General features: G+C 45.6%; 1 protein-coding gene across 1 annotated transcript; it reads left to right on the plus strand.

Annotated features, from left to right (window-relative positions):
• The first annotated feature begins 4,567 nt into the window (after positions 1–4,567).
• LOC119646180 (acanthoscurrin-1-like) lies at positions 4,568–5,035 on the plus strand. The gene has a single exon (XM_038046561.1). It carries the CDS (start codon positions 4,568–4,570, stop codon positions 5,033–5,035), a length of 468 nt encoding a protein of 155 aa, XP_037902489.1.
• Positions 5,036–16,703: the final 11,668 nt, after the last annotated feature.

Consider the following 16,703-nt stretch of genomic DNA (forward strand, 5'->3'; position numbering starts at 1 on the left):
AAGACCACCGGTGACCTCCATGGACTATTTGATGGCTCAATGATTCCCTGTTTTTCCATGTCGGCCATCATTTTGTCGACTTCAGGTTGCTTAGCGAGTGGTAGTCGACGAGGTGCCTGCCGGATAGGCTTTGAATCTCCAGTGTTGATTCGATGAGTTACCAGCTTCGTCCTTCCGCGATCATCGCTGCTTTCGGCAAAGACGTCAGAAAACTCGTCCACCAGATTCGCCGCCTTCTGATATTCTTCAGCTGACAACCGGTTTGGTTCCAGAACCTCAGTAGATACTCGTCGCAATGGCACCTCAGCTTTCATTTCACTCGATTCCAGCCTCGTTATCGTTGCCACTGGTTCGCAGAGACCGATTACGTCACCCTGTTTTATGGCTACTGGCCTTTCCGATGTGTTTAGGACTCTTATCGGTATTACATTGTCGTCGCGTGGTTTGATCAGTATTCTTGCCAGCATTAGATTTTTGACGGCTGGCGTTTTCGTTGGCTCCACGAGATAGAACCTGTGGCCTTGCGGATTGCCGTCTATTTTTGCAGATATTAAACTTTCCGATAACGGTGAAATGGTCGTATTGCTGTCTATGATCACTCGCAGCCTTTTAGCTTCCATATGTGTGATTTCTATCGGAACTTCGACGTTCTGCCACTTAAGGAGTCGCTCTTTGAAGTCAAGTGAGAAGCCGTGCGCTTTGAGGAAATCCATTCCGATGATGCATTCGTCAGTAATATTCGCCACTAGGAAATCGTGCCTGAATTCCAGGTCGCCAAGCTGCACCTTTCGGTTGACCTCTCCTAGGACTGGTACTGCTTCCCCTGTCGCTGTTCTAAGCACGTAGTTACTGGATCCAAATAACCTCACATTCGCTATGTCTGGCCTCAGAATCGACTTCATTGCGCCAGTGTCGATAGTTATAACTCGCCATTCGCCGTTGATCCGTCCGCTTAAGCTCAAGTCATGATCGTTTTTGTGAAGACGGGCGATTATGATGGTGTTGTCGTCGGGGCCACAGATTCTATTAGCCAACTTCTGCCCCACGAAATTGGCTTTTACTCGTTTCCCGCTTCCTCGACGGGAGAGGCGGGAGAGGCAGAATTGCGCGCCGTTCGTCTGCGCATAGCTGCGCAATGTTGGCAGAAGTATGCCCGTTGTGGCTTTTTACAGTCACGTTTTAGGTGACCCTTTTCTCCACAATTCCAGCATCTTGGTGCTCCTGCTGCCGATGACTCCTTTAAAATCTCGGCTAGTCGACACTCGCAGTCGTGAACCCGTTCTTCAGCTACCTCTCGAACTTTTGCAGCGGTTTTGCACTCCTCTCTGCTGGCTAGGTAGCGTAGGATGTACGAGAGCACCTGTTGGACAGAATTTCTCTGTTAGGCCATCGTCACGGCATGTCTCAGCTCGGGGTCTCGTAAAGCATTGATGAAAGCGTCGACTCCTTGCACGGTGCGGCTTTCCGGACTCTCTGGGTAGCCAAGAAGTGCCAGCCTCTCGATATCCTGGGCAAGTTCCTGAAGTGTTTCACCAGGCTTCTGCACTCGTCCTCGTAGCTGAGATCGATAGACGGAGATTAGGTTGCTGTCACCGTATCGAGTCTCCAAGGCTATGATAAGAGCACCATAATGCTTCTGTTTCTCTGCAGGAAGTGTTTGGAGGATAGCGGCAGCTGGTCCTTTTAATGCCAATACCAACGCGGTCGCCCGCTCCTCATCGGTCCAGCGGTTATGAATGGCGGCTGCTTCGAATTGCGTTTTGTATACGCCCCATGGAATTTGTTCGTCGAATATTGGGACTTTCAGGCTCTTTACCGCTGCTCGTTCAATTGTCACGCTACCATTCTGCTGTATTCCCTCGAGCCGCTGGGTTAGTTCCTTGATTCTGTCATCAACTTCCTCCTTGAGCTGCAACGTTCGTTTGTCGACTTTCTCGATTTTGTCATTTAGGCCTTCTTCCGTTTTCCGGATTTCCTCGCGGACTTCGCAGAACCTCGAATCGATTTTCGCCAGTTGATCGGTAATAACCGTCGTCTTTGTTGCCTGCTCCTCGAATCGTTGATTCATCGACACAGTTTGTTCTTCGAGGCGTTGATTTATCGATGCTGTTATTGATGTTGATTGCTTCTCGAATCGTTGATTCATCGCTGATGTTATTGAATTTATCGATACAGTTTGTTGCTCGAGTCGTTGATTCATCGTCGATGTCATATCTGACAGCATTTCCATTATTTTGTCGGTTTTGGTTGGTGCCTGCTCGGGGGATTGTTCAGTTTCCGAGTCATCCGATAATTCTTTCGCTTCCGGGAATTCGTAGGTATCCGAGTCGAATCCTTCGTTCGTGAGGGCTTCTATTAATTCCGCTAAAAGGCTGGCTTTATTACCTCGCGTCGGCAATCCTCGTTTCGCGAGCTCAGCCTTTAGCTCACTCACCTTAAGCGAATAAATATCTCGCGGCATTTCCGACTATTTACACTGCTCTGTTTTTTTTTCACACAGTTCAGAGTCACTCGCAGTCACTTTTTTGTTTTTAATCCCACTTCTGACACCAATGTTGTATGCGTTCTGGGTTCGTTTGGATTAAAAACACTATTTTCCGTTTTATTTACATACACACTTTATTTTATTAATTCAATTTAATCGCGGTTATACTAATTTCGCATGTATACTGTGGTCTCGAATATTCGCCGGATTTTCTCGCAGTCGGTGGAACCTCTTAGTTTGGAACTTGTCAAACTTGTCAGTGTCAATTCGATTTGTCAGTTTAGTGTTTGTTTTTGTGTTTAGCGTGTTTACGACAATATATTTTGCCTTGCCTTCATTGATGTGCAGCTCAAGATCTCGCACCAATTGCCGCCTGCTCGATCTGGATGACGGCAGTTTGTACGTCTCGGGTGGTTCTTCCCATGATGTCGATATCGTCAGCATAGGCCAGTAGTTATACAGATTATTAATTTGTAATAAAACTGTATTTCTAATCAAACTGTTCCCTGCTACGGTAACTGGGCCACACAAATGCTAGTCACCGATGCTAACCGTCGCACTACATAGAAACGGTTTCAATTCATTTGAAGTTTTCGGCGTCACCTTTTTGAGGAACGATATTCCCCAATAATTCAAGATCGTTTTCTGAATTTTTGGAACTTCATTTATTTGAACCAATAAAACGATTATCACAATTTGATCACATCTCACTATAACGAATTCTAATACAAAAATACTGATGGGAATTTGACGAGATTTCAGTTCCTGTGAGACAGTTGACAAATGTCCTTATTGACATTTGTTTCCCAGTCTAATTTCAAACCGTGAACTGTTCGCTGCGAGAATTGAATGCAGCGGTGGAGGGGAATTCACAATGGCGCCCAGGTTCGCGCCTCCGATGTGCCGCCACAACTTGGATACTTAACACAAAAAAAAGGGATCCGAGAACTAGACGAATGGGGGAGAGTTTGTTTGTAATTGATCCGGTCCTTCATCAAGTGGATGCGGACTCAAAGCTTTCTTCATACTCAAATCAAGATTGTTGGTTTGACGGGCCATCGCACTCTCCCTACGCCTCCGGCGAGAAAATAGATTATGCTGCATGCGTAGTCGATAAATTTCGAACTGCCAGGAGAGTTAGAATTCCCCATGGTATTTGCCGATCGTATTAGGTCAAATCCGGTATCAACCAAAATTACATTAATACGAAAAATCATGGATAAAATTATGCAAATGCCTCAGAGTTCGCCCAGGATGTGGACCTATAACATCAAACCTGAAAACTTATAATTAAGTGTCACCTTCAACAAACCATCCAAGTTGTGCAGGAATTTATGTATCTAGTTCCCAAAACCATTCTAATTATGAAAATATCAAAAAGCGTAGTTTGGGGCTTATTCAAATTAATGCAAAATAAAAGAACTTTGTCTGTCAGGTGGTATCAACAACTGGATGATCTTTCAGAGACACACCCAAAACCCGGGAAAATTGCAATTCATGGTTGTTACAGGTCAATGTATTCGACGAAATTAAGCAACAAAGGGAATCATAATGGTATCTAAACACGCGCATAGACCGTTAGCTTTAGAAACTCCACAGTTTTCAGTATCGAAATTAGTATCGAATTTTCGAGAGTTCCTTATATTCCACCGTAAACTGGTTAACCTGCTGCTTTTATTATTGACTCTGCAAGTCAAACACAATTTTATCATTGCAATAAATATAATAACAAACAATTTGTTGTCAAGTTTATCCAGTTCGAAAATGGTCAGAGTTCATTTGCATTTTTCCTGGGATTTTGTATCTTTTTGTGATATCTGTTTTCATTTTATAGATTTTTGTGATTCACCTCCGATAAATTAGCATTTACTTTCGAAGAAAGAGGGAGATATAATTTTATGTGATAATAACTGTTTTGATTTTGATTCTTCAACTATTTTCTATTTTCAGCGAAATTAGCTAGCATCTCATATAAAAGCAAACATAGATTCCAGGGGGTTATCAGACCAGTGAAGTTAACGTTGGAGGACAGCCAGAAATCTAGTTTAGTAAAGAGATCTCGGCAAGCAGTGAAGGGAGAACATGAGGGTCCTGGTTGTCGTTGCAGTTTTGGCCTTCTTGGCTATTTCAGTGCAAAGTGACGTATCGCACCTGGATGTTGAAGGTAGTCGCCAATATGGTGGCCACCACGGAGGAGGCGGTTTCGGTGGCGGTGGCCTAGGGGGTGGCCATGGAGGTCAAGGTGGATACGGTGGCATCGGAGGAGGCCATGGAAGCCATGGAGGCGGTGGATTCGGTGGCGGACCCGGAGGTTTCGGTGGCGGATCTGGCGGTGGACATCATGGAGGCCAAGGGGGTTTTGGGGGGCCCGGAGGCTTCGGTGGGCCTGGTGGCGGCCATGGCGGCGGTGGATTCGGCGGCTCTGGCGGTTTTGGCGGTGGTAGTCATGGTGGTGGTGGCTTGGGCGGACAAGGAGGCTTTGGAGGCCAAGGCGGCGGTCACCATGGTGGATTCGGAGGTGGACATGGAGGATACGGTCATCATCATTAAAAGCTCCACCGCGCATTTAGATTCTATGTTCATTTTAGGGGTAAGAATATACAATAAAGAAAATATTTGAAAAATGGATTGGTATTTCAATTTTATTTCAAACGACTTTAGATCCTCTTCGCTAACACCATAAAGCTTCAAAATTTCTCCCTTGGCAGCTACTAGTTCAGTAAAAAAAGCGCTCAAAAGATAGTATAGGTCCCAGGGCGAAATGTGCATTGGTACCCACGATGGAGCATAAAACCTGGGAAATGCCTGCTGAACCAACACCAGCTCTACTACCAAACCCTATCTCCACCTCCACGTGGTGATCGCTGAGAGTTCTTTCTTAACAAAAAGCCGCAGACGGAGAAGGGAGAAGGCGAGTCTCCCGCGCCTAAAAACGGGACAAAATGTACCAACTGACCCTCCTAGTTGGGGGCTGCGTAGAGCTGACAACCCTACACGGAAAACCAGAGTTACGAAGCCACGAAAGGAGCCTCGGACAGGATGGATTTCAAAACGGCGAACCCGGTAACAACAGCGTAATAACGATTTGCGCATTTTTTCATGGAACGTGCACTCCTTGCACAGACCGAATACTGCTGAGCAGCTGGCCGATAGTCTGTCTCAATATAAGGCTCGTGTAAAAGGGACCGATTTTCTGAAGAAAAGCCGCCACACCATATATTATAGCAGCCATCCAGTAAACCATGTGCTCGGAGCTGGTTCCCTAGTCAGCCAAAAAATAGAACTTCCTGTTATCGCCTTTGAAAATATAAGCGATAGGCTATGCACTATGCGTTTGCGAGGCAAATTTCAAAATATAAGCCTCATAAACGTTCACGTCCCTACAGAGGAGACTGCAGAGTCGGAGAAGGATACCTTCTACGAAGCAGTTGAGCGGACCCTCGAAGCCTGTACCAAGTATGACATCAAAATCATACTTAGAGATTTCAATGGTCAAGTGGGGACAGAGCCCGTATTCAGGTGATACGTCGGCTCCCATAGCTTACATCAAAATACAAATGACAAAGGACTACGGCTTTTTTAATTAGCAGTGTCACACGAAATGGTTTCTGGAAGTATATGGTTTGCACAAAAAGCGGTCCACAAAAAAATGTGGGCCTCTCCGGAGAAACCTAGGAGAAACAGTCCGTGCAATTCATCGGCCAAAAAATCATAAGTCGCCAGGAGCCGATGGAATTACAGTCGAATTGGTTAAATATGGAGGCGACCAGTTACACCAAGTGGTCCATCAACTCGTGCTCAAGGTATGGGACAGCGAATCAATGCCTGACGACTGGCAACGAGGCATTATCTGTCTCATACATAAAAAGGGAGATATCACGCAGTGCAGCAATTATAGAGGTATCACGTTGCTGAGTACCATCTATAAGATATTCTCCACTATCTTGCTAGGCCGGATAGCCCCATACGCCCAGAGCATCATTGGCCCATACCAAAGAGGCTTAACTCCAGGCAAATCAGTAACAGATCAGATTTTCTCTGTGCGGCAAGCGATGGAAAAACTGTTGGAACATGGCCATCAATTGCACCATCTTTTCATCGACTTTAAAGCCGCGTATGATAGCATTTTTTTTTTTGTTTTTTTTTTTTGGATAGGGTAGGTGAATGCGTTTACGCAAACAGTGTTGGACTCCCGATCCGGTACATCGTCGGACTACCAACTAAACACCTCCCCATCGTCAGAGAGCTAGCCTGGAACCGTTTGTCACATTACTTCGGGCCAGCCCCCGAACTCTCCCGCCTTGCGGAGCCTTCAAATCAGGGAATTCCTTTCACCAACGGGAGGGGAGAGGAGGAAGGGAACTGTCAGTTCAAGGAACCCCCTGCCATCCGGCTCTTCCACCGGTCGAGTTCTATCTTCTTAGCAACGAGAAGGGCCCGAACGTAATGGGCAACACGGTTCCAGCTGTCAGCAGTCCTCAGCATCTCTTCCACATTGTTGTCTGGACAGAGATCCCCTGTGTTTAAATAGAGCCGATGACGAACCCCATCCCACCTTACACAAGAAAAAAAAGTGTGGTGGGCATCGTCCACAACTCCATTGCAAAACACACAATCCAGAGAACGCGCCTTTCCAATCTTGTGCAGGTAAGACTGAAAATTTCCATGCCCACTTAAAAATTGGGTAAGGAAATAGTCAGTCTCACCATGCTTCAGGTTCAGCCACGCACCTAAGTTGCCGATGAGCCGCGCAGTCCATCTGCCTCTAGTTTCATTTTGCCAAGAGAGCTGCCACTCGTCTAGAGTGTGTTGCCGTTCTTCGCGAGCAACCACCTCCCTTGGCTCATCTCCCTTGCGCTTGTATATGGCCTGACGCTCCCTAGCAAGAAGGGCAACGGGGATAACTCCCGCGATCACCATCACGGCCGGTTCAGAGACTGTGCGGTACGCAGACGCCACCCGTAAAGCTCCCCGTCTCTGTACTTGCGCGAGGCGTCTACGATATACCTACTTGTTAAGAGCGCCAGCCCATACCTCTGCGCCGTAGAGCATTGCAGACTGCGTTGAGCTCATCAGGAGACGTCGCCTACTAGACCTAGGACCCCCAATGTTTTCCATTAGCCTACTTAACGCCGAAACTCCACCCGCAGCCTTGTTCGCTGCTGCTTGGATTTGCCCAGAAAAGCTCATCTTTGAGTCAAGAGTCAACCCGAGGTACTTTACCGTTGATTTTGACTCGATTATCGACTCGCCGAACGATATGGGACGCAGGGTCGGAATTCTCTTCTTAGTCAGGATGACTACTTCGGTTTTTTCCAGTGCAAGGTTGAAACCATGAGTACTCATCCATCCGCTTACCCGTCGCATCAATATGCTGAGTCTGCTTTGCGCCTGTTCGACAGTGCGTCCAGCAACAAGCGCTGCGACATCATCTGCGTAGCCGACCAGGCGCGACTCTTCTGGCATGTCGAGTTTAAGCACACTGTCATAGGTAGCGTTCCAGAGGTCCGGCCCTAGGATGGATCCCTGTGCTACCCCCGACGTGACCTCCATCCACCTTTGACCCTCTAGTGTTTCATAGAGCAGAGAGCGGTTCCTCAGATAGTCCCTCAAAATCCGTAAGAGATAGTTCGGCACGTTGAAGGTATTGTCTAGTGTGCCTAGAATGTCTTTCCATCTTACGGAATTGAAGACGTTTCTGACGTCAAGCGTTACGAGGAGCACCACCCGTCGAGTTCGGCGGCTATGTGCCTCTGCTCGTCGAACGGCGTCCACGACCTGCATGACAGCATCAATTGTCGATCTCCCTGCCATAAAACCAAACTGCCGGGGAGATAAATCTCCGGCAGCGCGTATCGCTTCAGCGAGTCTACTTCTCATGAGCTTTTCGAGCACTTTCCCAGCAGTATCAAGCATACACAGTGGGCGGTATGAAGACGGCAGTTCGGGATCGCCTTTCCCTTTAGGGATCAGCGCAAGCCTCGCAACTTTCCAACGAGCAGGGAAAATGCCCTCTTTCAGGCAAGCGTTGAATGCGCCGAGTAGTAGGTCTGGCCGGTGTTGGAATACCAGTTTGTACACCTCTGCTGGAATACCATCGGGTCCTGACGCCTTCTTGTTTTTCATAGAGAGGACTGCCTGTTCCAACTCTTTTACAGAGAAAAGTGGACAGTCCTCTGCGCTCTCCGCGCCGACGTCACCATCCCATACGAGGTGTGCAGGGAAGAGTGCCCTCACAATGCGGTTCAACTGCTCGGCCTTAAGTGAACAGGGTTTTCGCAAAGCCCCGATTTTTCGGGTTACAAGTTTGTAACCGAGTTCCCTCGGATCCCCATTCACCTCGTCGGTCAGATCTTGCCAGCAGCGAGCTTTGCTCTTGTTTATTGCGCTGCGGAGTCTCCTTTTGGCTGATTTGTACTTCATCATTATGGTACATGCCTCTTCCCGGTCGCCTAGACGTTGTGTTAAGCGGCGGAGCCTGTGACATTCCTTCCGGAGCTCTGCGATTTCCACTGTCCACCAATACATGGAAGGTTTGTCGCGCCTCGATGTCTTCCTGGGCATGGAGGCTCCGCAGACCGTCGTTATCAGGTTCATAACTGAATTTACGACAGTGTCAGCTGCGGCGCCACCGCCCCCAGGAGTACCCTTCAGCGTGGCCCCACCTGCACCCAGAGTTTCGGCAAACTTCCCGGTGTTCACTTTCGCGACGTTCCATACACAGAAAGATCGCTGGGGTGGCGCACACCGAGTGTTTGTGTCCACCACTTCGAGAGCAATGTATTGGTGGTCACTTGCCGAAAAGTCTTCCAGAACTCGCCACCCGTCCACCAGCGACACCAGTGATTCCGATGCGAAGGTTACGTCTGGAATGCTTCCTTCGCAGCCCGGGCGCCGGAACGTTGGGGTGGATCCGGTGTTTAGAACTACCAGTCCTGTTCTCGCCGCCATTTCCAGAATTCGTTTCCCTCTGGAATCTGTGCCCTAGCATTGAAGTCACCCCCGACCAGGATCCGCCCATCCGTGCTTAAGATAGCGTCCTCCAAAGCCTCAAGCCTCCGACGAAAGTCCGGCATCGTCTCATTCGGCGTAAGATAGACACTAAAAAACGTTATCCCTGAACACCGAATCCAGACAAAGCCATCCCCTCGGCCTTGGGCAAGAACCCCCAGGAGGGTGCCGTCCCGAACCCAGATGGCAGCGGTACCTGATAGGTCTGGGTGCCATGAAACTGGGCCCTTGTTTCGGTACTGCTCATTGATGAGTACTAAATCTCCGCAGCGAACTGCGCTAGTAGCTCGTGAGCGGTTGATAGCATAGCCAGGGTAAAACTGTACACGGCCATGAGAGAATTCGGTATCCTGACGAAATTGATAAGACTGACTAGGTTTACCCTGACCAATGTGCGAGGCCAGATAAAAGCACCAGGATCACTCTCGAGACCATTCAACATCAACAACGGTCTAAGACACGGGATGCCCTATCATGCGTCCTCTTTAACCTCGCCCTGGAGGAAGTGGTTTGTGATGCCAATGTAAATGCAAGAAGTACCATCCTCTTCAAATCCACCCAACTACTGGCCTACGGTGACGATATTGACATCACGGGAAGAACCGCCCGAGATGTACAGTCTACCTTCATTCAGATCGCGCAGGCGGCGCGAGATCTTGCGCTGCACATTAATGAAGGCAAGACGAAGTACATGGTGGCAACGTCAGCACCAAAACCAAAACCGAAAGAACGAACGACATCGAATCGCACTTGTCAAACGAAACCAATGAAGAAAGGAGGTCAACTTTGAGACTGTTGAAAATTTCTCTTATCTAGGATCGAAAATCACAACTGATAACAGCTATGACGTTGAAATCAAGGCACGGTTGTTGGCTGTCAACAAAGCCTATTTCAGCTTACAAAAACTATTTCGCTCGAAACGTCTCCCCACAGGATCAAAGCTTTTACTGTACAAGACTATGATCTTGCCAGTCCTCATGTATTCCTCGGGAACTTGGGTTTTTAGCAAGAAAATTGGCCGTGTTCGAGTGATGAATCCTCTGAAGAATTGTTGGCCTCCTAAATGAGGATGGACGATTCCATAGATTACATAACGACGAAATATATGATCGATGCCACGACCATCTGGTTGTGGATTAAATCAGGCTCAATAGGTTACGGTGGACGGGTCACTCAGTCCGTATGCATAAGGATGAGCCAGCCCGGAAAGTCTATAAGGGCAATATCTATGGTAGAAAAAGAAGACGAGGCAGACCCTGCCTGAGATGGAGCGATGGCGCAGATCAGGACGCTAGGCATCTTTCAGGGATATCGAATTGGTGAACCTCGGCACAAAACCAGGGTGTCTGGAGTTCCTTATTAAGGCAGGCTTGGACCGGATACCGATTGTTGCGCCGTTGTTGATGGTGATGAAGTCAGGACAAAATTCCATAAAATCCACATTTAATTTACAATTTAATTTAAATCAGTTTATTAAATTACAATGGAGTGATAACTAAATAATTTATCCCCACCATTTCTTGACGACGTATCCGTTGGCGCAACATCCACTCCAGACTGATTTGTACACAACAGTATTGGAATCTTGGTTTCCTCCATTAACCTTAACGACGGTTTTACCCTGATTTGAATCGTTGTTTGTATTCACTTCCACATCAACATCTACATCTTTATCACCATTATCCACATCACTAGTCGTATCCTGGTTCTGGCGATTACTAGTAGTCCTTACTCTTACAGTAGGACCTCCAGCCCAAACGAAAACGGGGAAGAAGCGCTTGGTCCTCACACCACTGATGTCATGTCCTTCTTCGCTGACAGATGTAAGATCCTCAACATAGCCTGGATAGGCCCACGATGCTGACAGGCTAACAGCAACTAATCCAATTAAGAATATCGCCTTCATTATGTCCCTTTATCTGCTGACAGTACCTCTGGTTGCAATTGCACGTTACCGTTCCGTTTAGACACCCCAAACTTCTGATTCTTTCGCGCCTTATCAAAGAGTTTATATATAGTGTAAGACGGTTAAATTATTTCATTCAACTTCTTTAAAAAAAACTAGTCGCGGTAGGAACGTGGCAATCCTTTCAAATGTCAACCTACAACAAAAAATACTCAGAGATACATTGGCGGCAGATGAATGTAAATTTTACCGGTAAAGTGTAACATTGAATTAACATAATAAAAATTTTCGATTAGATTTCCTTTTCATCGCAATTTGGCATTCAAGTTTTTCTCAAACGTGTATATCTGGAGTCTTCATGAAATTTATAAGGTGGGTACTCCGCGATAAACTTGTATCTTTTTTCGTTTGCATGGAAAGTTTTTCAATACTCCACTGAAATTCTGCTGAATCACCACTTTCAAATGTAGGAAGTGCAAACGGCATTATGTTTCTCACAAGATTGTGTATAATTTAAAGCTGCTGGTGCTCGGTCCGCCCAGAGGCGACTATATCTATTCCAGCAGAATGGCGAGTTTTAGTAACCTTGCCGATTGAAATATCAGAGTATGGACAATTTAGAGGCCAAACGATTCATCTTGTGCAATTCGGAGATATCACAAAACTGGCTTGTGGATCGACCATTTAGTCTACCACTGAAACTGGATCGGTACAGATGATTCTTGTGTTACGAAACAATTAACGGTGTGCACCCTCGAGAACAATAAAAACACAAACTATTGTTTTATACCGAACTTTTATTAAATTAATTCTTATATCGAACAAACCTGGGCTTAGCGTCCCCATTTCTTGACAATATATCCTCCACCGCCACCACCCCATCCACCCCAGCCATAGCCCCAACCTCCTCCATGGCCCCAACTATCGACACTTTTGCCTACATGAACCACTTTCACTCTGTGCAACCAACGTTGTACTCTATCGCCTTCATTTTCATGTCCTTGTCCATCAACCAACGTAAGGTCTGCAGGGGCTTCTTTCGGCAATGTTGACGAAACTTCTTCTGTTTCGGCCCACGATTGGGACGACAAGAAGAGAACTATTCCCAAAAACAGAAATATCCTCATCTTTCCTTCAACACTAGTTTTCCTTTTTAATTTGGTTTTCTGAGAAACTCAAAACTGTTGAATCCTCGGAATTTTACCAACTTCTGACTCCTTGCCCTGATTAGGGGAGCTTATATGCGAAACACAGAAACCTCTTTATTTGTTTCCACTGCGAAACTGGTCGAAATCTTCATAAGTCTTTGTTCAATATCTCAGTCAAAATGTATCTTTTATTTATTTATCCGAAAATAAGATGAGTTGAGCCGGGCTGACATGGAATTTTACCTTTTGTCTGATACGATTTTCAGGCCCACATTTATTTCGGGAATAACCAGTAATCTGCTGATGCGAAACCATTTCAGGTTTTGTTTATGAATTCAGATTAAATCAATCTAAATTTATTCAATTCAGGACCAAGAATTCTTCCAAATCGTTGGATTGAAATATTCCCAGATGCCATAACGCAACCCACCTTAGTCTCAAACCGGTCCTCGGTTAAAAAAAAAAAACTCCAAAGTGGATTTTAATCAGATCAAATATTTCTAGAAATTACCATAAAAAAAAAATGTTGGGATTTATTATCCCGTCAGCCCTTAAACAATACTTCCTGTAACCAATGGCAAAATTTGAAGCCATTCAACCCACACTAAACCCATAAATTGTCTACTTTTCCATGTATCTTCTGTGCACGTGGAAATAGATAGATTATTCAAAAATCATCTCAGACATAGTAAAATCACTTTCATATCTAAATCTGTTGCCAACAGCTGGCAGTTTTGGGCGCGAATCATTTTAACAAATTTGGAAACAAGTTGGAATGACACTGAAGCCGGCGTGGCGACCAGAATTCTTTTCCTTGAGAATAAACCACAAAATCTGACAACAGGAAATGATTTATAAAACAATCAATGATCACAATGATAATATGCGATTTACAATAATTGTAGTATCTAAAGCTGTAAGATACTCTTAACCAAAAAGGTAAAGAACGAGGCAAGCGTCTTCAACTGCGCCATTGCAATAATGGCTACACATAGAGTAAACTTCTGTGTTTTTCTATAAAAAAATATCTTAGAACGTGTCTATCTTATCTGGTTAGAGCTTTCTATATAAGAAATTAAGAAAAACCTACAGGAACTGTTTAGAAAGCAAATCCAGTTTCATAGTTAATCGTTTTCGTATGACGCAATGCAATGCCCAAGGGGATCAGCATTCCTTTTTTGGAGAGTTATTTCCCAAAATTAATTGAAAGATACTTCGTCCTTCTAATTTACAATTTATTTTCTACTTCATTGAGAATGTATCACAGCCTTTTACTTATTGTTATTCCAAGAAATCGTTGAAAAAGATTAAATTAATAAGATTTAAATTAAAGCACTTTTTAAAAAATGTACTGCTCAGATCAGCGGACGAGACTAGAGAGTTGTTGATAAATGTCATCTTTGACATTTGTGACCCTAGTCTGCTGTCAGGCCGTCAGCTGTTTCTAAGTCTATTGAATGCATTGGCAGAGGCGAAATCACAATGGTGCTCAGGTTTGCGCCTCCGATGTCCCGCCATACCTTCTTGACGATATAATAGAAGCATAAAAAAAACCTGAAACCGGAAGTTTTAGGTACTAGTATCGTTCCAGTTTTAGCTTTTTTCAGCCAAATTCACACTTTTTTCCAACAAAATTTGAATTTTTCCCAACCCATTTCGTAATTTTCCTTAGCAAGTCAATTTCAAACAAGTGTCGGTTTCATGGAGGACAGTGTCAGTCATACTTGGCCCCAAAGAGGGAACTATGCATCAAAGAGGTGTAGCGACATGGTAGTGACATGATAGCACCAACATGGCAACGCCTCTCAACAGCTGATATGCTCAACAAAGTAACGTCACTATATGGATCGGCAAGGATATAAATTCGACGCCATCCGACTCTTTTACATACTCTTTCTCTCGACCTTCCCGGTGTTTGTAACTTAATTATTTTCGAATTTGAATAAATGGGTAGAACCTAAAAACGTACCTTTTCATGTTTCTATAATACATTGGTGACCCCGACGTGATGAGTTAAAATAGAAAGTGCAGTGATCTTAAATTTCCATACGTTTAATCGACACCAAGCGCGAGTTTCAAAATGGCCACTGAAGCCAAATCGCCACAGACGCCGAAAACATCCCTTCAGAGTGATTTCCTGCCGCCGATAGCTAATCGACCAGCAGGCGTATTCGTGGAAGCGGCACGCATACAAAAATTTCCGTCATTTTATCGACCCAACCCGGCATTTTGGTTTGAGCAGGTAGAGGCTGCGTTCCACACTAATCACATCACGTCGGACGAAACAAGATTTAAGTACGTGATACAATTTGCCGAGCCGGAAATCCTTCCGCATGTGATCTCGATAGCACGCAATCCTCCGGCAACAAATAAGTACGAAGCCGTGAAGGAGAGGATATTGGCAGCATTTGCAGAGTCCGCCGAATCCAAGCTGCGACGACTTTTCCAAGAGAAGAATTTGGAAGGAAAGAGACCATCGCATTACCTGCAGGACTTGCGAAACACTGGCGGAGAGCAGGTAACTGACGCCATGCTAAGATCGTTGCTACTTGAGCAATTGCCCGAAAATATTCGAATGGTGTTAGCGATTTCTAACAAAGCAGACGTCGATAAATTGGCGAAAATGGCGGATTTAATGATCGAGGTGCAACAACTGCCTTGCATTTCCACCGTTCAGAAGGCATCCACGGAAAATGATGTCTTGGAGCAAATATTGAGCCGAATTGACCGACTGGAAATCACGACACGCAACCGGTCCCGATCCAAACAACGGAGCACCAGAAGGCAAAGATCAGGTTCACGGAATCGAGGGTTTTGCTTCTTTCATCAACGGTTTGGGAAACAAGCTCGTAATTGCCGACCGCCATGTAAGTGGCAAAATAATTCCGCGACTTCGGAAAACTAAATTCGTCATCCCGAATTTCGGCGGTCGAGGACGACCCCTCTCACAGTAAACCCAGCCGATTATTAGTACTCGATCGGAAAAGCTGCATGCATTTACTGGTGGATACCGGTGCTGATATTTCAGTTTTGCCTGAAGACAAAAATCAGCACACGCCAATGCAATTTCAGCTTTATGCCGCCAACAATACGCCAATCAAAACATATGGACATCGTATCATAACGCTCGACCTCGGCTTACGACGATCGTTTACCTGGAGGTTCGTTTTAGCGGATGTTCGACAACCAATAATCGGTGTCGGTTTGCTGCACCATTATGGCTTATTAGTGGACCTACGCAGGAGAAAGATAATCGACGAAAAGACCAACTTATCCTGCATTGCAAAGCTCACCGACACCATAACTTGTGGTATGACAACGCTGAAGTCCATGACATTCTGAGAGATTTTGTCGACATCACAATTCCATCTGACCGAGCGAAAGTGATGGCTCATGATATCTACCACCATATCCTGACTAAAGGACCGCCTGTTTTTGACCGACCCAGACGATTAACGCCCGAAAAACTGCGCGAAGCGAAAGCCGAATTTGACTACATGCTACAACAGGGAGTTTGCCAACCATCGAGTAGCCCATGGGCGAGCCCGTTACACTTGGTACGGAAGAAAAACGGACAATGGAGACCATGCGGAGATTATCGGCGTTTGAACGCTATCACCGCCCCAGATAAGTACCCCATCGCTCACATTAGTGACTTTGCGCACAAACTGAGTGAATGCAAGGTATTTTCCACGATTGATCTGACAAGAGCATACCACCAGATTCCTGTAGCACCCGAGGACATTCCCAAAACAGCTGTCATTACTCCTTTTGGGCTTTTTGAGTTCCGAGTAATGACGTTCGGTCTACGTAATGCCGCACAAACTTTCCAGCGGTACATTGATCATGCACTCCGCGGATTGGACTTTTGCTATGCATACATCGATGACATTCTTATCGCTTCTAAATCGAACGAGGAGCATCGGAAGCACTTATTGACGATATTTAATCGACTCCGTGAATACGGATTATCCATCAATGTCGATAAATGCAGCTTCGGAACATCTTCTGCCGAATATTTAGGATATTTGGTGAGCGAAAATGGCATCAAGCCCCTTCCAGGACGAGTGGAAACCATTTTGAATTTCGGAAAACCGTCAACAATTGCCGATTTGCGACGATTTCTAGGAGCTGTTAATTCCTATAGAAAATC

Source organism: Hermetia illucens, chromosome 1 (assembly GCF_905115235.1).
Source record: "Hermetia illucens chromosome 1, iHerIll2.2.curated.20191125, whole genome shotgun sequence".
Lineage (NCBI taxonomy): Eukaryota > Metazoa > Arthropoda > Insecta > Diptera > Stratiomyidae > Hermetia > Hermetia illucens.